This window comes from Aphidius gifuensis, linkage group LG2, assembly GCF_014905175.1.
Source record: "Aphidius gifuensis isolate YNYX2018 linkage group LG2, ASM1490517v1, whole genome shotgun sequence".
NCBI lineage: Eukaryota > Metazoa > Arthropoda > Insecta > Hymenoptera > Braconidae > Aphidius > Aphidius gifuensis.
In genome coordinates, this window is record NC_057789.1 from 24518212 (window position 1) to 24543930 (window position 25719).

A 25719-nucleotide genomic window follows, 5' to 3' on the forward strand; every position below is an offset into this window, starting at 1 on the left:
AAATAATCAAGATTTGGTTTTTTAATTTAATTTGGATTACGTCTTTTTTGGTTTATAAATTATTTGAAAATTCTATTGCAGAAATCTGAACTGTTAACTGTCGATTAATTCGAAAAATTGTTGGGTTTTTTTTAAACTCTTTTTTAGTTACGGAAAAAAATTTCAAAAAATATATTTATCAAAGATATTTTTTATTTTGATTTTATAATAATACATGTTACTAAATTTGATTTAATTAGATTAACAATCCAATCGACTAATTAGCACGTAATAAGTAAACATGATCACTAATTATTTTTCTGTATTAATATAAACAATTAAACATCAAAAGAAATTAAACAAACTTTTATACTAATCACATAAAAAAAAGTATAATTTAATAAAAATTCTATTATATACTTGACTGAATTTTTTGTTAAATTATACTGTTTTTTATGTGATTACTTGATACTAAACAAATTAGTAAAGCTGTATGTTGCTAGTATAATAAAGATTATAATATGTTCATTAATTAATGCCATACCAACTATACAACTGATTATACAAAGAAAAGCTGGCTAAAGTAGAAACTTTTAACCACCACTAAATAGCATTCAAAAGGGTTTCACACAATTTGCTACTATAGTATACTCAAAAAAAAAATACACTGCAGACTTTTTTTTCATGTTACATGTATAACAAGAAGAAAAAAGTGTTCAGCTCTTACTGAAAGCATCAAATTTTAACATTTAAATCATACCTGTTATTTATTTAATTAAATTTTCATTTGAAAAATCTAAAAAATGTTTTACCAAACCATGGTGAAAATATTCCTCCGAAGTTAAGCGCATTTTTCTGTTTTTCTCCGTATTACCCCGTAACCATTCAACTCCGAAAAATATACGGGAAAAGGTTAACAGCAATCAAGAAAACATTTTTTTTTTTTTTCGTCAAAATATACGAACATATTTATTTTTGAATTTACGTTTGATAAAAAAATTTTTTTAATGTGGATATATTGATGTAATATTGTACATCAATAGAAGAAAAACATATCATTTTCCAAAATATTACTGGAGCGTTTCACATTACCAACAGGAAGCAAGACGAAACTTTTACGATCATAAGACTATAAATTGGCGCACTGCGGCTGATCTCGCTTTATAATTTTTTGTTTCAATTTAAAAGTTTAATGTTGGTCTCTATATACTCACTTCCTCTATATTCAACATTCTATATTTTTTCTCCATAAAAACAAGCACTTATTCCAAAGCACTGACATATATAAAAATATATTTTTTTATTTCTTTTATACCAATATAATATCTAAAAAAAAAAAAAAAAAATATTTATACAAAGTAGAAAGAACCTTGTCATAAAAAATTACAAAATACATTTGAAAATCGACAGTAGAAAAACAGCAATCAGAAAATGTCTTTCTATTTTCTTTTTTACTTTCACGATTAATTTTTTTTTTTACTTTTGTATGGCTTTATATCTATCCATGTTTTTGACAATGACATCAGAGAAACAATTCCCCCGAGTCAACTTCTCACTCGACATACTCGACGTGCTAAAAGAACCTCCTGTACACCATAAAAATCTCATAAAAAAAATTCCCTCTGTTTATTAAAGTAGAGTGATTTTTCAAAATGTTTTATCCATGGATAAAATATATTTTAAAACTAGAAAAGCTCTATAAATTTACATGAACATTTTACCAATACACTTGACTTTTTTCTAAAATATATATCCTCCATTTATCTAAGCTCTACTTTACATAGCCTGTTCAATATAAAAATACAAAAAAAAAGTTTTTTAAAAATACTTAACAATATAATCCATCATTATTTATTATAAAAACAAAAACAACAATATTTTTTCATTAAAATTTCTATCTAAAAATCTCATCATTCTCTTGTCAATATTTTAATTTACATAATGCTGATACATTTTATTCAAGCACCAAATAAATGTTAAATATAAGCTCATATTTAAAAAATTTTTTTTATTATACCAAAACCACTAAGCTTCAAAAGTTATATCGAACGCTAAATGACGTCACAGGAGTTACCTGATGACGTCACTGCAATATTGTATAGTGCATCCCACCCATTTATCCCACCTTCTTAATAATTTTTCTGGAGGACACCCCATCTGCGCAGAAAAACTGGTAACCAACTGATTTAACTTTCCACTGCACTTGTATGACAATTTTTTTTGTTTTCATTTTTTTTTTCTAAAATTTCTTTTGTACTGAATTTTCATCCATCATCATGCTCTTGAATATTTTTTTTTTTATTCATTACAATAGTATATGAATTGTTTAAATAATTTTACATATTATTTAGTTGAATTTTTACGTTAAAAATTTATCATTTTGATTTAATTTAGGTACAATTTTTCTATGAAATTATTTTTAATTATTAACATATGTTAGTGAACAATAATTTTTTGTCTTGGTTTTAATTTATTTATCAATTAATTTAGGAGTATATTATACTTGATGAAATTGTATACGTGGTCAATTTTAAACTTATGTCTCCAATCATGCATCAATTAATTTATCGTCGATCGATTATTTTAGAACCCTTGTGGTGATAGCCAAGTGTACACATGCAATTTGAGATAATATATTGGATACATTGTTAAACTATATACATGAAAAGTACTTGAAACAAGCACCAGATGTTTTTAAAAATATATTTAGCATGTTAATGGTAATCAACAATCTTAAAATGCATCTTAAGTTTTTAATTATAATATAAATTACCTGGTGAAAATAATTTTTTTCATTTCTTTTTTAATTTTTTACAATTAATCCTTTTGTTTCTTGGACCAGCTTAATTTAAAGAGACAAAAGATTAATCAATGGAATAATCAGAGAATTTTTTTCTAACTTTTCTATCTAATTTAAATTTTATTTTTATAATTTTATTTTCAATAGTAAAGGTTTTGTCCTGCGCAGAGTTCAGTGACCCTTTATTAGTAAAAATAAAAATTCTGTTACCTCATGTATAGAAATAAAAAAAAGAAAAAAAAATCGACAAAAATATTAGTAAAGTTTTAAACAATAGACTGTATATTATGAATAAAAAAAAAAAATTAATTAATTACATGAATTTGATAAAAAAAATTGAATATATTTTTGTTATTTTTAAAATTATATTTTTATATTTCAAGTTATTTTTTTTCAACCCTCTTTTATTTTTGCACCACCAAGACTTGTCTCTGTCGCAGTTGAACATTCACACTGGTCTATCTTTCTCTTATCGATCTCTCCACCACCACCACCACCACCATCACCATCATCATCAAGACCAACATCGAGGATTGCGGGCCAACAGTATACAGGGCTCACTCCAGTGGCTGCCCGGCCACCACGCCGGTACAAACAAAATTGTTTTTAATTATTTTAAATTAACAATTACGCACAAACATATCTGCAATTTTTAAATAAACAATAAATCAAAAATATTAAAAATATACAATTGATTTTAATAATAACAATGAAAAATTTTAAAAAACAAATTTTAAATTTTAAAAATTTTTAAACAATAAAATTTGCAAGTGTTTTCTTGTTTAATTTAAATTTTTCTTTTTAATAAATTTTAATAAAATTAATTTTACAATGTTATTTAAGTGATGAAAAAAAATTAATTAATGGTTAATTTTTTCTGAATTTATTATTCAGAGATGTAAGGATTTTTCACCTGACATTGTTTACTTCAGGTAAGCCGCAGAATTTTATGTATTTTGAAATTATAAAATCACTGTTGTTTTATAAAATAAAAATTATTAAAAAATTTTTTTTATTATCATTAAAAAGTACTTGATGTTTGAATGACAAATAGATGTTATTATTAATATTATTATAATTTTTTTTGTTCATTTGTTAGTCATCAAGGTGTCAAGGTTTTTAATAAATAATAAATTTTTATACAAGGAAATAGATTTTTCATAAATAAATAATATTTAATATCACGTTGTTTCGTAATTTGTCATATGCATTTTTATATTTATCATAATCCGAGTTAAATCTCATGTTAAATAACTTGAAAGAGTTCAATGTTAAGCAAACTGCAACACTCAATATTACCACATAGAAAAAGTAAAAAAATATATTAAATTGAGCTGAAATAGTACGGCTTCTTTTGGCCACTAAGCTTTGTTAATGCAGTTCAATTGTGACCCAGTTAAATTTAATTCAAGATGAATAATAATTTTTGTACTGGTAAAGATTTATCTACGTCATACAAAATTTATATTTTAAATATTTTATTATCCTTGAATTATTGATAGTACTTGGAAAAAAAAAAATGAAAAAATGTTAGGTCATTGGCATATTTTTAGTATAGGGTTAAATCACCTCCCCCCCTCTCCCCCCAATATAATATTGAATAATTTTTTATGTTGTTTATAGATATACTGTTATCATGCTTGAAATTATTTTTAATTTGTCGACAAGTAGTTGTAAAAGTGACGATAGATAAGTCAATTGATAATTTCTAGACTAGTCAGTTTCTAAAAATAACCAATGTCGACGATCGTATTTAAATATAGAACGGTTGATGAACCTTGATAATTAAAAAAAAAATAAAACTATTATTTATTGATGAATAGGAAATTATGTTTATAATTAAATTTATTAAAATAAAATTTAATAAATTTTTTATTAGTATTATTATTTTATAAATATTTATGTTTATTTAAAATCTAAATTTATAAAATTTATATTTTTCAATTACATTTAGTGTTATTTGTATTTGTATTTTTTTTTTTTTTTGATAATTTAATTTATTGTGAAAAATTGTTTTATTTTCTTACTTGAAAATTACATAATTGGCTTTTCTTATTCGCTATTCTCTGGTGAGTGTCAACAAAACAAAGAGACAAGTAGAAAATTAGAATATTGTTTTCTAATTTTCTTTTGTATATTTTAATTTATTTATTTCTTTGTTTATTTAATTTTTTTATATATGTTATAATTGTTGTTGCTGTTTTTTATGTTAATTTTAATGTCATTATTTTTTTTTTTTTTTAGAAGAAGAATTAAAATGCCAACAGTTGAAACAGCAGCAGCAGTACCAGCTGTTGTTGTTGAGGATGTTGATCCATCTGATGATTTGGATGAACCACCAGGTGATAGAGGAAATGAACGTATTGGTCAACCAAGTGGACGTACTGGTTTAATGAAACCACTGGTTGTACTAGCATTACCTGGCATGTATTTATTTTATAAATACAGTCAATATCGTCGTGAGCAACGTGAATTATCAAGACGAAGTATAACTGAACGCGAGCTACAACATTTACATCATAAAATTGTAAGTAAATATATTTTAATAAATTAGTTTTTTGTTTTTGATTTTTAAAGTTTATTTTTATATGGTATAATTTATTACATAAATATTTTTATTTTCTTTGTATATATAAAATACATTGATACACTAATGCTAACATTATAATGAAAAATAAAATTCATGGTAAAACAGTTTGATTGAATACATTGATCGTATACAAGCTACCGAAAATAATGATTTTACGGTAATTTAATTTAATGAGATTTAGAAGAGAAGTTGTCTTTGAGGTTTATCAAATTGTTAAGGATGAGTTGGTGTTTTATGAGGGTGAGTATATCTAAATATATATATCTTAATAATGATGAGCTATGACGCTTTTTAAAAGCTCAAAAATAAATTTAATGTTAAAAATAAATTTCATTTGATAAATGAAAATTAAAAAAAAAAAAAACAACAATTTGTATCACTGTATTTTTATTAACTTACAATTAACAAAATTTAATTAAATATTTGATAATTAATGTCTCCAGTAAAAATATTTACCCGGATTTTACTGTATTACTCTGAAATTTGCTGAATTAGAAACAAGCCCCAAAAAAATATTTAACTAATAAATTAAAAAATCAAATAATTTTCATTATTCAAGCGTTGATTTTTTTCATTTTAGAATGTATTATTCATACAATTAACTAATTTCGTTTCATAAATATTTAATTATACATTTGAGTCTCATTAGCATATCAATAATGTAATTGTTTCATTTTTGTTTCTCGTTGTTTTATTTTTATTGTTTCTTTTAAACAATTATCTATACAAAGATGATATTAAGCCAAATAGAAATATAAAACTTTTCAAATATTTATTTCCCTTGCGGTAAAGAAAAGTAATTTTTTTTTATACTCTTATTTTAGAATTGAACCCTCTTTGGCATTATTACTTTTTGTAATATACACCAATTCAACAATAACTTCAGGTGCTAGGTCTTCCGTGCTATTATATTCTTTTCGTCTTGTGTTACAACACTGTGGAGACACCCGATCGTAAAAATAAAGCTCACTCTAAAGCTTCAACAATAGAAAAAAAAAAAAAAAAAAAAACTATACTCTCTATGAAAAATTTTACATGAACTCGAAACATATTTTCACAATGAACATAACTGAAAATCATCAGAGAAACAAAAAAAGTATTTTTTTTTTTTTTTGTTTTTATTGTTACTCTCATTGTTAATTTTTTCTTTTATTATGATTTTTTTTTACTATTAGTTTTTAAATTCTATTGTCTATTGGTTTTTGTAATTTTTTTAAAATTAACAATTGAAAATTAAATTGAATTTTATAATACGAAAGAAGGGTCATTGGCCAGACAAATAGCACTTTATGCCCACCTTCGTGCTGATCAAGATTATCAAAATACATCTACAAAAAGAAAAATGTTAAGTTCATTTTATCACGAGGTTATATTATTTTTTTTATTCCATAAAAATTCATTTGACATACATGTTATATTTTTAATGAAAATTATACATTTTAACTTGAATTTCAAACATGCATCGTTAACTTTTTTTTCTCTCCATTTGAAGCTTTTTTTTTTTTTATTTTTCAGATAAATTTTTTGATGTTATTTTATTATTATTATATATATATTTTATTTGTATTTGACACTTAGTTTTTTGAGATAAAAAAAGTTTTATTGTTCATATCAATGATCTCGAAATCTTTGATGGTACTTTTCTTATTTTTTTTTTTTCCCTATTGTTATTTTTTTAATTTTTTTATACAATAAGAACATCTTGTCAAGTAGAAGTTGAAGCTTGTGATCATCTTGTGTAAAAAACATATATATTTTCATGTTTATAAAATGAAAATCACACTGTTGAATGAAAAAGATAATAAAATAAATAAAATGTTGTGAGTCTTGTCGAATATGTTTTATTTCTTTTTTTTTTCTACTTTTATTATTCAGGATTTCGCTGAAGATCTTTCGATTTATTCTCATATATTTTTTTCTTATTTTATTATCCTTTTACATACACATGAAATATAATTTTTTTTTCAGATAAATCTCAAATAAATTATACCAATATAATTTTATATATATTTTTTTTTTATATTTATCTTTTTATTATTTTTGTTAAACATTTATTTTTTTTTTTTTGCAATCATTTTTATACTTTTTATGATCACGCAATTTATATTTTTAGCAGTACCTGTATTTTTTTTTATTTATTCGTGAATAAATCTCGAGATAAATACTTCATAAAAAATAAAAAAAAAATGATTAGCTGTAATTTTATCGCTCAGTATCAGGCGAATGAATTTATAAATTCAAATTCGAAATATTTTTTTTTCTTTTAAACTTTCCAACTAGCAAATAATATTTTTCGATTCATTTTCTATTCAAAACTTTATTTACAATTTAATAAACATTTAAAAAAATTTATTAATAAATAAAAAGTTGAAAAAAATCTTTGCAATTTCAGCGTTTAAATTTGTCTCTAAATTATACCAAATAATTTCGAATATATTACGGAGTAATTGCCGAGTAATTACGTAGATTACTACGGAAAATAATTTTCATTTTTCACCAAGGTTAGAAATAAAAGAAAAAAAAAATTAGGTTGTGTGATATAATGATGATGTAAAAATATAAAAAAATAAAAGGGACAATAACAATGATCAGCACGTGACAGAGTTTCATGTCATTTGTGATAACGAGAGGTGTAATGCTCGGGGGCACCCTTCAAACCTGAAAATAACAACCCTTATATTTCTTAAATATATTTATATATATTTTTTTCAACACAAATCAATATTCTTTTTTGATAAATAAAAATTTATATTATATATTTGTCATCAGTGCTATTGAGAATTGGTGGTTGCCATGTTGGAAAAATATGCCCATGACCAGAAATTCTCCAATCAATATCCAGAAGGTTTTACTAGTGCACTTTTTTTTTTTATCAATTAACCCCATATCAGAGACAATAATCATATATTTTTTTAAGTTATTTAAATAATTTTTTTTTATGTTTTATTATTGTTTATCAAGCTTCTATAATTTGCTAATTTATATTCAATTTTTAAGCAATTTTTTGAAGTGAAAACAAGTAGTAATAATCAAGCAATAATCAGACATAAATTGTATTTAACTTTTCGAATTATAAATTGACTTTTATATATATTTTTTTTGCAATTATTATTAAATTATAATTATTGCAAACATTGTATTATAATTACAATATGTTTTTTTTATTTTTAAAAATTATTAAACTGATTATTGGTTGAATAATAATTAAGGAAAATATAACTATTTCAATTATAAAATAATAATGAGTTTTAATTTGTTATTTATTTTTGATATTACTATTGTTATTTGATGTATACAAGTTTTAAATTTGTCATACTATTGACTTCTTACAATTCATATTCGCTTTAATATTTTATTATTATTATAATGTCAAGTGAATAACATGGAAGATTTGTGACGCCAGGTTGATAGAAACACACACCCAGCTATTGTTTAGTTAATTCATATGTATATACGGGATATATAAAATCATTCGCACAATGGTCTATAGACAGGCAACAATTTTATTGACGTGACCACTTGAATATTTTATATTGATAGTTGTTACTTGGGTTATTAACCGTATTATTTTTCATTTAAAAAATTATGATAAATTTTAATAAAAAAATGATTAAAAAAATTAGAAATATAAATGAAAATATTTTTAAATGTACAGCTTATCAACAAATTTATTTATTTACATACAAAATTGACTAAAAAATATTCATAAATTTAAATAAAAATATAGAGACTAGTTTTTTTTCTTTTTAAATATAACGAGCACTTGTATCCATAATTTCTAAAATGTTTATTGTTTATTATTGTTATAAAAAAATGCATCAGTAGAAAACCACAAAAAAATATATTTCACTTTTTCAAAATGTCCTTTATTTAATGGATATTTCAGAAATACTGTGCAACAAATATTTATTGTAAAAAAAAATATTAAAAATAAAAAGACCAGTGGAAAATTATGAAATTAAAATTTTTTAAAAGTTGGAACAATTTTTTTTACAATAAATATTTGTTGCATAGTATTTCTGAAAAATCCATTAAATAAAAGATATTTTGAAGAAAAAAAAAAATATTTTTTTGTGGATTTCTACTGATGCAAAAACAATGACCAATGTCCGGAAGATCGATGATGTTTGTCCTTTTTATATAAGGAAAATATAAATTATTATTATAAAGATTAAAAAATTCTACCATCAAAATCAGTTAAATTTCTGGCAAATGGTGTATTTGAATTTGTTTTTAAATAAAATATACCTCGTGTATTTGAATTAGTTGCATATCCCATTAATGCATTTGGCATCCATGTGCAACTACGAACATTAGGTCGCCACATTTTACATTTTGTTGCAACAAAACCATGTGGATTAATTACTGATTCAGCATAAAATTTCCATGCACGATTATGTGAACAAACAACTGTAAATTTCATTAATAAAAATTGAATAAAATAATACAAAATAATAAATATTAAAACTCACTGTAGTTTTGAAACAATGTAAACATTCCTCTTGTTAATAAATTTGATGGAGTACAACCAGGTTGAAGTGGTCTTCCATTATTTGGATAAAAATCAGCATGACCAATTGGACTTGGAAAGCCAAGTATTCCACCATCAGTATGAATAACATCAACAAATATTGCATCAGATGATGTTAAATGTCCATCCATACCAGCATGCATATAAAGTGGATAAGCTGCATCTAATCCTGTTATTCTACCAATCTAATATTCATAAAAAAAAACAACAAAAAACTACAATCTATTATGAATATTTTCATGTTTATTTTTTGGTGAAAATATTTCTCCAGATTTTTTCTATTAATCAATTTTAAATTTTAAGATACAATCAGGTATTTAAAGAGTTAAAAATCATATATATAACGGAAATTAAAATTTTCAATACTCCGGTGGGTTATGTGCAATTATTAGTTAGTGTAATTTTTTTTTTTTTCAAATAAAATGTCATATTGTTTAGTCACAACGCTACGAAATTTTATCTGCACAAAACATGATTTTGTTGGGTTCCAATGTAAATCGAGAAAAAAACAGCCACATCAAATTTTTCTATTAGAATTCTAATAACTCCGTGAGTTTTAAAGATATCGTTTTCAAAATAGCGGCGATTTAAAGATCAAAATAAGAGGAAACTTTTAATTAGTCGGTGCAAATCGATCACGCTTACAGATAAAAAGTTATTTACTATTTTAAAAAAAAAGAAAAAAAGGTTTTTAACATTTTTGGCTCTGGCAACTTTAATAATTATTTGAGAAAAAATCGAAAATATACAAATTATAGAGATTGAAAATACGCTTCTTTTGGTTCTAACACAAAGTGTCTCTGACAATTACTTAAGAAATGAGAGCGTTTTTTAATTTTCGGTAGACAAATCCAATACGTAAGTGACGCGAAGCGTCCCACCTACGTAAAAATGTTTTTCTTGGAAATTATTATGCAAAAAATTTAGAGAAATATTTTCACCATAGTTTTTATGAATAACCTTTTTTGGTGATAATGATTTTCCAATAAATCCAGCAACTTCAGCACCAAGACTAAATCCAATAACATGAATTCTTGACATTGAAACTGCATTATTTTTATCAAGCCAACTAATCATTTTAGCAACATGAATGCCAACTTTTTTTGTATTTTTAACAGCTGTTATGTACCATGGCATTGCTGAGAGTTTTCCCCAGTCAACCAAGATGACATTGTATTCCCCACGCTCAAGATAAGCTATCAAAAAAAACAAATTAAATAATAAATATAAAAATTTAATTGTATTATTTTTCATACCATTTTTTAGAGTACTTGCACTTTTTCCAGTTGATTGTTCTGCATAACCATGAATGTAAATAACACTTGGATGTTTTGTATTAAAATTACTTATTTTTAAACTTGTTTTATTTTGATATTTTAAAATTTCTGGCTGATTTGGATTCTTCCTTGAATGAAAAACAATCATTTTAATAATTTGAAATATTAATTTTTTCATTTAATTTTTAATTACCTTGTGTAAAGTTGATATTCAACATCGTTATTTGGCTCAATTGTGCAACACAGTGTACATGTACCACTTGGAAATGGTGATAAATTTATACTACCATCAACTAAAATTTTAAATAATTATTCAAATATATTTTTTAATCAATAAATAATATCTAAATTATAAAATCAAGTTTATTATTTATTTAAAAATAATTGTTTTAGGCATTTTTAATATTATAAAATTTACAAAAAAATATATTTTAAAAATTCTTTTTATATAATTATTTTTTTTTTCGTTTAAAAAATTCAATCATATTTTAATGTTAATTGTAAATTATTAACCACAATTAGCACTTGTTTTTTGTATATATAAATTGAAAGAAAAAAAAATATTTATTTATAGAACAAAGCGAAAGTGTATATAAAACAAAAATTGGATAAACTCAGAAAATTACTCAAGCGAATTGGAGAGATTTTAATAATCACCTTCTTTAGTCATTTTTTTTTTTACAATTAAAAATCATAGGATAAAATACAGTTGAGATAAAAAACACAATGAATGAAAAAATTAAATAAAAAAAGTATACTAGAGACGTTGTGCATAGTTGCACTCAAGTAGTTATTTACAATTGCCTTTTTTTTTCTACAAATTTCATGGATAAACGTTTGATTTATCGATTATTTCTATTAATCTCAATTTGATTTTTAAATTGAATTAAAAAATAAATAACTAACACACTTTAAACGGATTTTAATTAATAAAATTTTTAGTTTAAATAAATAATTAATAACTTTTAAAAATAATTCAACTTGATTTTGTATTTTTTAAAAATAAAATCGTAAATAAGTTTTAATATTTTATGAATAATTCACCTCTTGGAATGACTAAAAGCCGACAAAATATAGATGCAAAAAATGTTGGAAGCATATTTGAATAATAAAAATAAAATTAATATATTCTTGCTGAAAGTTTATTGAAGTGTATAGACAATATAAGTGAACTGATCGATGTTTAACAGTAAACTGAAACTCACTTTTATTTTGTTTCTCGATGTTTTGTTGATCCTAGAGAGTGACTTGAGTTCTGGGGAATATTTTTTTTATTTTATCCTTTTAAATTTTATCTTTATCTGTTGTTACAATTTCCCCCTCGAGAACAATTGTCACGTTCAGCTGATTTCAAATGGAAAAGTAGTTTTTTTTTTTTTTATAGTTTTTACAATGTCTCTAGATATTAAGTACTAAACTTAAGGTCATAAAGTGAATGCACACTATAAAAAATAAATTTAAATGAAAAAAATAAAACAACCATCATTAAATTAAAACTACTAGTTTTTATTAATTAATAAAATTAAATTTTTAATTACTAAAAATATATAAATTTCTCAATAAACCATTTGAAAATTCAAATTAATATTCTGCTTTTTTTATTACATTTAAATATAAATTAATAGTTATTTTTTTTTTTTCGATTGATCTGATTCTACATTTAAATAAAATTTTAAAAAGCTTTTTATAGTTGAATATTATTTTCGGTATTTTTCTTCAACATATTTTGGTAAAAATAAAAAAAAAATTATAGTAATAATCGATACGTGAATGCATCAATCATGCAACGAAAATAAATTTGAAAATAGAATATTATTTATATAAAAACAAACAAATAAATATATTTTGAATAAAAAAAATGTTTAAAAAAATTTTAAATAAAAAATGAGTGATAATATAATAACCAACAAAAAATTTGATGAATTGTTTTTGTAATTTTTAAAATGAGATATTTATACTCATCGAAATATTTCGTAGTAATAATTTAAAAAATTTCGAATTACTTTTAAATTGAAATGAGAGTGCCAAGTGAAATTCTATATTAATAATTTTTTTTTTTTTTTTGATAATAAAGACAACAGTCAATTTACAGCCACCATATAATAGTGTGAGATGAATTTTTTATATTTATTTAACCATTTATAAGTTTGAAGAAACAGACTGGTATACAATGATACAGTTAGAAAATTGATTAAATTTAACTATTTGAACATTGGCTATTCAATTGTCCTATGCACTATTTTACAATGACGTTTATGTATCAAAATGTTGGCTCTTGAATCTTGATTCATATCTCATTCTAGATCAAAATACATGACATAACAAACTTGCACTGTTTATCAATATTTATGTATAACAGTTGGCAAGATATTTTGTTTCAAATATTTGATATTTGTTGCTGATATACTATTGAATATAAACACAAACAAAAAAAACAAAAATCGCATAAAATATCTATGAAACAATTTATTTATATTATTATCAAAAAAATACTTTAAATTATTGCGAAAATCATTGAAAATTATTTTAAATTATAAAACATAAATTTGAGATATGGTGGAGAAGGTTGAAGAAATATTTCCACCGTTTCTCCAACCATGGGTCATTTTTGAAAAAAAGTGGAGAAAAGACGGAGAAATTTTTTTTTTTAGAATTTTCGTTGGTTTTTATTAAAATCTAATTAAGCATCCCGTAACAATTGAAGGAATGGTATTACGTCCTGGGGACTCGGGATACTTCCTGAATTATAAAAGTGTTTTAACGTAAAATCAAAAGGAATTCTCTCCGTACAGAAATGGCGTAGAAATGGTAGACAAACAAAATATTTCCACCAGGGTGGTCCTGCAATTGAAATAAATAAGTCATACCTTTAGAAAAAATAGGTCGTTTTTTTTTCTATTATTTGAGGAAAACTGATATGATTTAAGAAAATTTTATATTTTTTTAAAGTCTATCGTTGTGCTACCTTAAGCCTAAGCTTAACAAAGCCTAAACTTGGAAAAGTTGTGCTAGCTTAGGCTTAAGGTAGCGCGAAAATAGATTTTTAAAAAATATAATATTTAAAAAAAAATTTTAATAGCAAAGAATGAAAGCTCAAAAAAAGCCCAAAAAAATGAGCCCATTTTTTTTTAGTTTAAACAATTATGGACAAAGTTGTGCTAGCTTAGATTTAAGCTAGCACAACAATAGACTTAAAAAAAAATATTTTAGACAAATGTCTAAATTTGTTCGAGCATTAGCTTTGTCCTTTTGTAACGAATTTTTTATTAATCAATATTCATCATTATATGATATACAGTAAAACTGTAAAATAAAAAAAATATTTATTAAGTTAAATGTTGTTTTATTTATCTAAAAAATTGTATTTTTTGTAATAATTTATTAGTTTGTTGATGAATCTGTTTGACTTGATGAATTTTTTTATTATCAATTGATTTTAATTGTTCATTATTTAAGAGCAATAATTTACTAACATCAGCAATTTCTTGGGATCTTTTAACTTGATTTTTCATAATTTTTAATGAATTTTCAAGCTGAATTTGATCACAAAGAATATCTAAAAAAATTTATTATCAAAAAAATATTTTAAATTATTGAAAAAATCATTGAAAATTATTTCAAATCATAAAACATAAATTTCATTTGAATAATTTATTTATAAATTTAATTATTTTGTATTTATTAAATTTGAAATTAGAAAAAAATGATAGAAATATTTCGACGAAATAAAAATTTAAAGATTCAATTTTTTTATATATTTTTAAGAGAATTTTTTTTTGCGATTACACTTCTTGACCTTTGTTAATTTAAAAAAAAAAATTGAAATAAACGTTGTCGAAGATTTTTGAGATAGGTATATATGAGAGGATGAGGTATGGACCAGAAACATAGTGGGGATATTTTGCGCATCATCCACCTAATATCTGAAATCCACCCCTGACCTAGTTTTGTTGATCCTTTTTCCTTCAGCACGCTCTCTCATGTGGTACTCACAACTCAATATAACATATTTTTTTTAAATAATATATAATTCATAAACTCAATATACACACATATGAATATGTAATATTATTGTATTAATTTTATTCGAACCTTTTGACAAATAAAATATAATTCAAAAATCAGAATTGAACTATCTTTTTTCGTATTTTCCCTAGAATTAACTCAATTAAATTTTCAGCATTATTGCACTATTTTAAAACTAAAAAAATCAACGCTTGAATAATGAAAATTATTTGATTTTTTAATTTATCAGTCAAATATTTTTTTGGGCTTGTTTCTAATTCAGCAAATTTCAGAGTAATACAGTAAAATCCGGGTAAATATTTTTACTGGAGACATTAATTATCAAATATTTAATTAAATTTTGTTAATTGTAAGTTAATAAAAATACAGTGATACAAATTGTTGTTTTTTTTTTTTTTAATTTTCATTTATCAAATGAAATTTATTTTTAACATTAAATTTATTTTTGAGCTTTTAAAAAGCGTCATAGCTCATCATTATTAAGATATATATATTTAGATATACTCACCCTCATAAAACACCAACTCATCCTTAACAATTTGATAAACCTCAAAGACAACTTCTCTTATAAATCTCATTAAATTAAATTACCGTAAAATCATTATTTTCGGTAGCTTGTATACGATCAATGTATTCAATCAAACTGTTTTACCATGAATTTTATTTTTCATTATAATGTTAGCATTAGTGTATCAATGTATTTTATATATACAAAGAAAATAAAAATATTTATGTAATAAATTATACCATATAAAAATAAACTTTAAAAATCAAAAACAAAAAACTAATTTATTTTTTTTTGTTATTTATCCTATTTTGGAGATAGTGAAGCATAACTTGATCATATTTTATTTGTGTCGTTTTTTTTCCAACAAATTCTTTTGGCTATTTGTATTGTTTTATCTCTAAATATAATCTCAGAAATTTATCATCGATCGTGTTATATATATTATTTATTTGAGAAAATATTTTATGTTTTCATTTTGTTTTATGAATTGGGAATACTGCCAAATTTTCAAAAATTGTTATTTTTTGATAAAAATAAAAACTCATATTGAATACACATTGTTTTGCCAAAATTGTGTCAAGTCAATATAATTTCTTGTCAATCATGTACACTCCAACAATTCGTGAATAAAATATGCTATCATTGTTTGCCATAATATTTTTATATGGACGTTTAAAAAAACATAAATTATAAATAAAAAAATAATGCATTATATGCTGATGCAATTGACTCTTATATACTCATTCAAACAACCTCGATATTTTCGAGGTCCTTGAAAAAAAATAAAGCCCTTTGTCTACCAAATAAAGTATATATATTTTTTTCTACTTTTTTCCATCAACAGATTTATAAATAGAATTTACTCGTTGCAAAAATGAAACGAGCTTTTTTTTCACTGCAATTTAGGTCCATATTTTTTTTTTCGCCAAATATTGATTTAATTTTTTTTTTCATCAAAGAAAATTATTTTTTAATATTTATTTTACATTATTTTTAAATTTTCTTTGTTAATTTTTTTTTTTTATATTAAAAAAAACCTTTTGTTTTATGTCGACATATATGAAAATTTTGTAATTAATATTTTAATTATTTTTTTTTTTTGAAGCAGTTTCTACAGTGAGAATGTCATGGAAAAAAATTTGTTTAAATTTCATATTGCATATTTTTTCTCAATGGTTTTTAGTGTATTATATTTATCAAATTATGGTTTGATTATAAATACTTGTTGCGAATTTATAAATTCAAAAAATTGTGTGTTTATAAATTGGGAATAATTCGTTGAGGTCAGCTGTAATACAAGTTGAATTAACATCAAAAAACATAAACAAACTACTAAAAAATATTTTCAAAATGTAAATTAATTATATTAGATAATAAAATATTTATTATAAATTTTTTTTCAGGATAAATTACTGACGAAACTCGAAGAAAATGAACCGGAACTTGCATCCTCACAAGAAGATGAAGTAAGAATATTTTTTATATTTTCAATACAATTATTATACGTGTTTTTTTTTAAATAAAAATAATTACAAAAAATTTTTTTTCTTTTTTATTTTTGTTTTATTTATATATTTCATTATTTTTTTCTCAAAGAATGTATGATAAATATTATGAAAGTAACTACTGAATGAGCTCTCATTATACGCCGAGAGAAAAAAATTATTTTATCTTCTTTTTTTCTTTAACGACTCTAGTCTTTGTTATGAAAAAAATTTAAAAATAAGACAAATATCTTGCTGGCAAGTAAACTTGCATAATTTTATAATTAAAAAATTATTGTTTTTCTAGTTAAACAATTAAACAATTAAACAATTATTTAAATTCAATATACAAATGATTTTTTTTTTAAAACTATTTATTTTTTTTTGCTTCTAAAACAATTTATTAAATATGAAAAAAAATATTGAAAAAATAATTAAATAATACTTAATTAACTTCTAAAATATTTCTACAATTTTTATTTTTATTTATTTTTATTTTTATCGTTTTATTCACGGTACATTGAACATTGTAAAATTCCAATGTTGAATGGAGCAAAGTTGATGATGAGACATACAATGATAAATAAAATCCGAGAATTTAATAACTACATTGTCATAATGTCCATCATAATAAAAAATAAAATTGTCATTTGATAAACATAAATACAGTTATTATAATATTTTTTTTATATAAGCTCTAGTAATTTTATTATCATCAGCATAATATTTCAAACAAAAAGATGAAGAATAAATTATATAATAAAACAAAAAAAAACAGATAATAATTTCAACATCAAATTTGACAGACAGTGATAATAATTATTCAAATTATCTTTAAAAATAAATGATAATTATTGTTTTTCCAGTGATATAAAAGTGAATTGAATTTCTTAGAAAAAAATCAGATATCATTTGATATTTAAAGAGTGAAGATGAAACTAATTATTGTGTTGTTTATTTTTTTCATTTACCTAACAATTGTGGTAAGTTATTTAAATAAAATAAATTGTTAATAATAAAAGACAATAATAAACAACAAAATCAGTATGTAAATATTGTTTTTTATATTTTTTTAGTGGAGTCAAATGATTGATATGAAACGTGATGATGATAGAAATACTGGGAGAGACGATGGAAGAGATTTCGGACGTGATAGTATTCGCGAAAGAGGAAGAGACAATCGTGGAGGAAATGGAGGAAGAAGAGGAAGAAGTCTTGATGAAAATACAACAAAACAAGAAAAATATTTAAATGATAAATACAGTGATGGAATGTTAATTTTATCATTGAAAAATAATTCAAATCAAAATGACAATTTAAATGGCATTAATTCTACCAGATAGAATTTTTTTTTTTCAGTGTGTATCATGCAGATAATTAATAATCTATTAACATTAATAATAAATTAATATTAATTTAAATTAAAAAAAAAAAAAAGAAAATAATAATAATTAAATAATGATATTTCAAATGTATATTTTTGATTGTACCAATATTATAATTTTTAAAAATAAAAATCGAAAAAAAAAAATGTTTAAATTATTGTTATTATATTTCATTATAATTTTATTAGTACTATTTATCAATTATCATGATAAGTTAATGATAGATAATTAATATTGTATTAATATAAAATTTAATTAAAAATTTTCTTTTTAATATTTCAGTGTGTTATTTGTGTCAATGCACGTGCAACAATGCAAACAGCACCTTGTGGTCATCGTGTAGTTTGCAGGTAAAATAATTAACATGAATATTTGAAAAAAAAAATTATTAATTGTTGGATAATTTTCTTTTTAGACGCTGTTTTGTCAAGACAATACAAATGGCTGTATCACAAAGATTATTACCATTGAGATGTGTTATTTGTAGGGCAAAAATATTACGACTTAAACAGACGTTAATTCCTAGAGATGTAAGTATTAAAAAATAATAAATAATACGTATTATTTATTGGTGTAAATATAATAATTGTAAATTATTGCTTATTTGAATAATTACAGTATTCAATGTCAGGTAAATCATGGGTACTACCACAGAGTGCTTCAGATTACAGTATGGCTGCAAGTTCAAGTAGTGGAATTGTAAATGGTACAGGTAGATGGGGAACTGGTACTGTACCAGCATCAGCATCATTGTATTCAATGTCAAGTGGTACATCTTCCTTGTCTGGTGTGTCTTCCGTATCATCAGCAACTTCATCATCAACAAATAGTAGTGGTAGTTCGTCAATTATTAAACCACAACGTCTTAGACAACCAACTGGTACAACACTCAGACGTACTCAAACACAATCAATGAAAATGAGATTACAGGTTATTCAGAATTATATAATTTTACTATTTTTAATTACAATCAAGTCCTTCAAAGTTTTCAATCAAATTCAATTATCTTAAAAAGAGAAAGAAAAGTTTTTTTTTTTCTATCGAAAAATCAAGTAATCGAAATTTCAATTAGAAAAAGTTGTAAACTTATTATTTACCTTTTTTTAAAAAAAAAAAATAACATGTCATTGCTGATAATTTTTGTAGGAATATCAAGATCCAATTCAACAAATTGCTGAAGATGATGATGGAAGAGATAATCGAGAAAAACGACTGCCACCAATCAAAGAATTTCAGCGTGATTTTAGAGCTGGAAAAGCTTCCACAAGACTTAGGTAAATTATCAATACTATTTTTTATTAAAATTTAAATAAATATATTTAAATGTAATGTATAGATGCGCACAGAAAATCGTGACACAACTAGAGATATCACCGAGTCACCGAATACCACCCAACAACCCAACGACCTCGACATCATCAGCACCTTCTTCATCATCATCATCATCATCGACAACAATAACAAATACCACACGTTCATCATTGACAAAAAGGCCAACAGTAACTTCTATTAGAACAACACTGACACCTGCTCAAGAAGCACAAAAAGCAAAAAAAGAAAAGGAAAAAGAAAAAGAAAGAGAAAAAGCTGAAAAATTACGTCAAAAAGAAGAAGAAAAAGCTGAAAAAGCTAGACAAAAAGAAGCTAAAAAATTAGCTAAAGAAGAAAAAAAAAGAGCAAAAAAAGAAGCTAAAGCTAGAAGAAAGGAAGCTGAAGAAGCTCTTCTTAAAGATGACAAGTAATTAATTAATTAAAACAAATTTAATAATCACAATAAACTTTTAATATTTCTTAATTTCCTGCCAATAAAAAGGCCGGTAAATTTATTTATTTTTTATCCAAAAAATATAATAAAAAGTTCAACTGAATTTTTAATGATTAAAAAAATATGATAATAATAATTTTAAAACAATAATATTTGAGTTTTAATGAGAGTTCAATTGACTGGCCTTAAAATTCATTTAAAAAAAAAAAAAAAATACAATTAATATATTATATAAATAGTTAAACAATAGAAACAATAAAAAATATGGATTTGAAAGGGAAAATAAAATATTAATAAAAAAAAAAAAAAATAAACAATTTTAATGATGATTAATTCTTTTAAAAAAAAATATTAATAATAAAAATTTTTAAACAACTTAATCTTCATTTTATTGAAGCAATATCGAAACGGCTTAAAGCAAAAAAAAAAAATAAATAAATAGAAGTGGCCAAAAAATTATATATCGAATTGAAAAAAAAAATTTTATTCAATGACTAGAATTCATAGTAAAAATTATAATAAATTTAAAAAATGAAGGATGTGAATATAATTTTCCTTCAGTCAATTCAAACTTATACTAGCCTAGAAAAAATTGATTAGAAAAAAAATTTTAGAATTAATTATATAAAAAAGATCAACAAAAAAATAAATTAAATAAAATATAGAAATTGTTTTTTTTTTTTTTTAAATTTAAGTTGTAAATTTCTATAGAATGTTTTTTACACCGAGCTAAAATAATAATAGTGATAATAAATTAATAATCAAAATGTTTTTCTGCTCGATTAAGAAAACAATAATAAATATAATATCAAAAAAATGAAAAATAAATTTTTTAGATACTTCAAGTTTCGAAATAATTATCATATATCATTGCTTATAATTTTTTTAATTTTAATTTTGATAATTTTGTTAATTATTAATTAATAAAAAAAAAAAAAATTTATTCATTGATAATGTGTGAATATTCTTACGCAGATTTTGGACATGATTTTAATTACAGAATTGTTTTTTTTCTTTTTTTTTTAAAAAATTGATTGATAAAGAAAAATGAGAAGAAAGAGGGAAAAAAAAATCGAAAATCTCGACGCACATATCAAAACGAAAAAAAAAAAAAAAATATATTGGCTTTTAGTAGAATGGCTAGTTTACCCTAGTAAGTCAATTACTATATTGTTGTTGAATAAATTTATCAATTGTTAAATCATACTCATTATGTACCGAAAAAAAAAAATAATTAAAATTGAGTGAAAAAATAAATTAACAATTAATTTGTATTCATGTAATCAAAAAAAAATTCGTAAATAAAAATTTCCTAGTATTTTTTGTACTTGGTGTCTATATTGTCATAAATGGTGATGAAACTTATTGTCAATTTAGATTGTTGGGCTTTAAAACCATGGCGAAATAAATACTGATAATGATTGAATTTTTATAAGGAATTAAGATAAGCCAATTTTCGATGAGTAAATAATGTAGAAAAAATTTATTAATGACTTGTTTTCAGCTCAAAAAATATACAGAGATAAAAATCAAACACTCAGATAAAATTATAAAAATAAATAATAAAATTAGTTGAAGAAATAAAATATAAAAAAAATATGAATGTGTCATTGAATTTATGTATGATATAAAATATTATACCTGCGAGTATATTTTATAATCAAATATGACCTTCGCTGGTGCCTCAAATCGATCATTTTTATATATCACGTCATGTTGCCCTGACACCTTGCTTGCTTTGGATATTCATAAAAAAAAAAAAAAATTATATAATGATCAAGGAAATAACAGGATTGATCATCAAAAAGTTATGATAATTTTTGATAATTTCAATTAATTGCCACATGATTTCGAATATTAATTTATTACTTTAAATTAACAGAAAATTAAATACAAAAATTTATTTTATAATTTATTTTAAATTAACTAAATTAAATAATTTTTTTATTAAAGTTAACAACAAATAATGATTGAGAATTCGAAACGATTTTTTCTAAGAAAAAAAAATTGGTAAATAAAATAATACAATGCCAATAAACAATGATTTTTAAAAATAGAAAATATTAAAAATTAAAAGTTTCAATACCACTGATATTAAAAAATATATAAATTATATTTTTAAATTAGTTATCTTCAGATAGAGCCAGAAGTCATCAATGCAAAATCATATCTTATCATTAAATCTTGTTGTATGGAAAAAATTATGACATCATAGAAAACAATAATTAACTGTTCATCTCTTGATTGATACAGCACGATACAGGTCATTATTTCTACCTGTTTCTACCACAAGTTAAAATTCTATAATGTTTGGAATAATATTTTTGATAACCCTGCTAATAATAAATTTAAAATCAACAACATCATTAGAAGGTAATAGTAATAAATTAATAAAATTAACAAAAAAACTAACAATCATAAAACGACCTTTGTTATGAAATAATAATTTTTCTAGATTCGAAATATTGGAGTAAATCAGCTGAGCAAGAAATAAAAGAATCATTGTCATATAAATGGAACGAAAACATTGCTAAAAATGTCATAATATTTATTGGTGATGGAATGAGTATTGACACAATAACAGCAAGTAGAATTTACCACAAAGGAGAAACGAATTATCTTGGTTGGGAAAAGTTTCCCCATATTGGATTAATCAAGGTCAGAAAATAACTACAAAATTCAATAAGTCATATATAAGGCCAAATAAAAATGCAATAATTTTAATAACATAATTATTTAACTGTCATCAATATCAACATTCTGATTCTAACCTAAAATATGTTATTATTTAGACTTACAATACAAATAAAAAAGTACCTGATTCAGCATCAACAGCAACAGCATTATTCAGTGGAATCAAAACAAATTTCAATGTCATTGGTGTTAATGTTAATGTCGAGTTGAATGATTGTGATGCTAGTTTAAATACCAGTAATCATGTTGAATCGATAATTGGCTGGGCTCAAAAAGCAGGAAAACATACAGGTTTTTAATTTTTGTAAATTTAAAAATAACAAAATATTATAGAGTATTTATTTCAGGATTTGTCACAACAACCAGAGTAACACATGCAACACCAGCACCACTTTATGCACACTGTCCAAATCGTGGATGGGAGTGTGAAAATAAAATTCCAAATGATTCGAAAAAATGTAAAGATATTGCTAGACAGCTGGTGGAAGATTATCCTGGAAAAAATATAAGAGTAATATACATATTTTTCTATTCTTTTGATACATAGCATGTATTTTAATTTTGTTATTAATTGAAAGTATTATTTGAAAAGGTTATTATGGGTGGTGGACGACAAGTATTACAATCAAATGTAACATCAAAAGAACATGATCCAATTGATACATGGGCATGTTACAGTAGTGATGGAAGAGATTTAATATCAGACTGGGCTAATGATAAAAAACAACAAAATGTTAATTATAAAATCATTGAAAATAATGAACAACTTAAAAATATTGAAGCAGATAAAATTGATTATCTTTTGGGTATATTTGCAAATGGACATATGAGTATGGATTGGGAAAGACAAAATGGTCCAGATGGTCAACCAAGTCTTGAAGAAATGACAACAGCTGCAATTGAAGTTTTAAAAAAATCTAAAAATGGATATTTACTTGTGGTAATTGTTTATATTTAATATTGTTTAATGATTAATTTAATATGTGAAATTTTCATTAAAAGGTTGAAGGTGGACTTATTGATTTTGCTCATCATCGAGGACATGCTGCACAAGCACTGAGAGAAACAGCAAGATTATCAGATGCTGTTAGTAAAACATTAAAACTTGTTGATACTGATGAGACACTTGTCATTGTCACCAGTGATCATTCACATTCAATGTCTTTTAATGGCTATGCTGATCGTGAATCATCAATTCTTGGTAAATTGAAATGAAAATAAAATAATTTTATATGTCTATAAATAATCAATGAATATATTTTTGTTGCTTTAAAGGTATTGCAATGAAATCGAAATATGATAAAATTCCATTTACAACATTGACATATGCAACTGGTGGTATTAATAATTTAGCTTATGAAATAAATATAGAAAATAATAAAAGTCAAAGAATTGATCCATCAAAATCAGATACAACTGCATTTAATTATAGTCAACAAGCTGCAATCATAACAGATGAAGCACTTCATGGTGGTGGTGATGTACCAGTTTATGCTATTGGTTTGTTTGTTATAAAAATATTATAATTTTTTATTTCTAGCGTTTATTAATAATAAATATAATTATTTCGATTATTTTTACAGGTCCATTTGGACACTTGTTGCACTCAACTCATGAACAAAATTATGTTGCTCATGTCATTGCTTATGCCTCAAAAATTGGACCATATGCCAACAGTGATACATCCAATTTTCATAGCTTTAATAAAAATTTTATACTAGTTAGTATATTATTTATTTCAATTATAATAAATAAATATTTTTTTACAAATTTTACTTGAATCATAAAATATTGATAAATATATAAATTTGTAAATTAAAATTTCATTAAACTTTGATAATTTGCTTTAAAAAAATTTATAAATATATGAAATTGATTTTTCAATTTTCATTATTATTTGAATAATCATTACGTAATAATTAAGTTGTTGATATTCAAAGTATTATTTTGTAATATATAAAAAAACAGAAAAAAAAAGTTGAGATATAAAGAAAATAAATTGCAATTTTTTTAATAGAAATTTTTTATTTTTTAATTTTGGTGGACGAGTTAAAAGTAAATTTATTGAAAAGTAATTTTGCAAGTAAGTTTACTTGGCAGTTAACATTCCAATTCCCAATTACAATCAGAACCAGAATTGTAGATATCAAGCTCAACGTTACGTCGTTCAGTATCATATTTCTTAACGACATGTAATGCATTTCCCTCATTACGTAATTGAAAAACATTTTTTCTCAAAATAAGTCGAGGTTCGAGTTTCCAAGTGAACCAACTATTTTTAATAAATAGATTTTTTCCAAACACCATCTCATGCTGTTTCAATGACAAAAAAGGAACAAAATGCATAGCTTGCAGATAGTTGAAATCATTCCAATAAGTATTCTTTATCAAAAAACACGTAGGACAATTTAAAGGTTCAAATTTCCAAACACCATTGTTTACTGAATTACCAGGAATCCAAGTGAATATTCGTCTGCTCTTTGCATTATACATAAAATAATCATTTGCTGCGTATAAATATTCATTTTTGTCAACGTTTTTGATTGTACAAATTCCATTCCATATTAAATTTCTTATTAAAACCGGTAAACCTAAATGCAAATTATCTAGCTTCAGCTTGAGGCTATTATCATCATCAAATGATTTGAAGCTTTCTTGCATTTTCTTAATTAGAAATGAT

The 25719-nt window shown here is 23.2% G+C and overlaps 2 protein-coding genes across 2 annotated transcripts; both read left to right on the plus strand.

Moving 5' to 3' along the window:
* Positions 1-3586: 3586 nt before the first annotated feature.
* On the plus strand, positions 3587-21496 carry LOC122849691 (uncharacterized protein DDB_G0271670-like). Its single transcript, XM_044148465.1, has 8 exons — positions 3587-3712; positions 5022-5306; positions 17115-17177; positions 18863-18930; positions 18996-19110; positions 19199-19510; positions 19727-19854; positions 19917-21496. Exons 2-8 carry the CDS (start codon positions 5037-5039, stop codon positions 20320-20322), a joined length of 1362 nt encoding a protein of 453 aa, XP_044004400.1. The 5' UTR covers positions 3587-3712; positions 5022-5036; the 3' UTR covers positions 20323-21496.
* Positions 21497-22465: 969 nt separating this feature from the next.
* LOC122849692 (alkaline phosphatase-like) lies at positions 22466-25059 on the plus strand. The gene is made up of 8 exons (XM_044148466.1): positions 22466-22718; positions 22801-23003; positions 23138-23330; positions 23387-23550; positions 23632-23979; positions 24042-24240; positions 24315-24539; positions 24623-25059. The coding sequence occupies exons 1-8, from the start codon at positions 22652-22654 to the stop codon at positions 24817-24819; spliced, it is 1596 nt and encodes a 531-aa protein (XP_044004401.1). The 5' UTR covers positions 22466-22651; the 3' UTR covers positions 24820-25059.
* The last annotated feature ends 660 nt before the right edge of the window (positions 25060-25719 follow it).

Coding starts and splice junctions, on each gene's coding strand:
- LOC122849691 (XM_044148465.1), top strand. CDS start 5,037: ATGCCAACAGTTGAAACAGCAGCAGCAGTACCAGCTGTTGTTGTTGAG. Junction 19,111..19,198: donor AGACGTTAATTCCTAGAGAT/GTAAGTATTAAA, acceptor GAATAATTACAG/TATTCAATGTCAGGTAAATC. Junction 19,511..19,726: donor CAATGAAAATGAGATTACAG/GTTATTCAGAAT, acceptor TAATTTTTGTAG/GAATATCAAGATCCAATTCA.
- LOC122849692 (XM_044148466.1), top strand. CDS start 22,652: ATGTTTGGAATAATATTTTTGATAACCCTGCTAATAATAAATTTAAAA. Junction 23,004..23,137: donor CCCATATTGGATTAATCAAG/GTCAGAAAATAA, acceptor GTTATTATTTAG/ACTTACAATACAAATAAAAA. Junction 24,241..24,314: donor TCGTGAATCATCAATTCTTG/GTAAATTGAAAT, acceptor GTTGCTTTAAAG/GTATTGCAATGAAATCGAAA.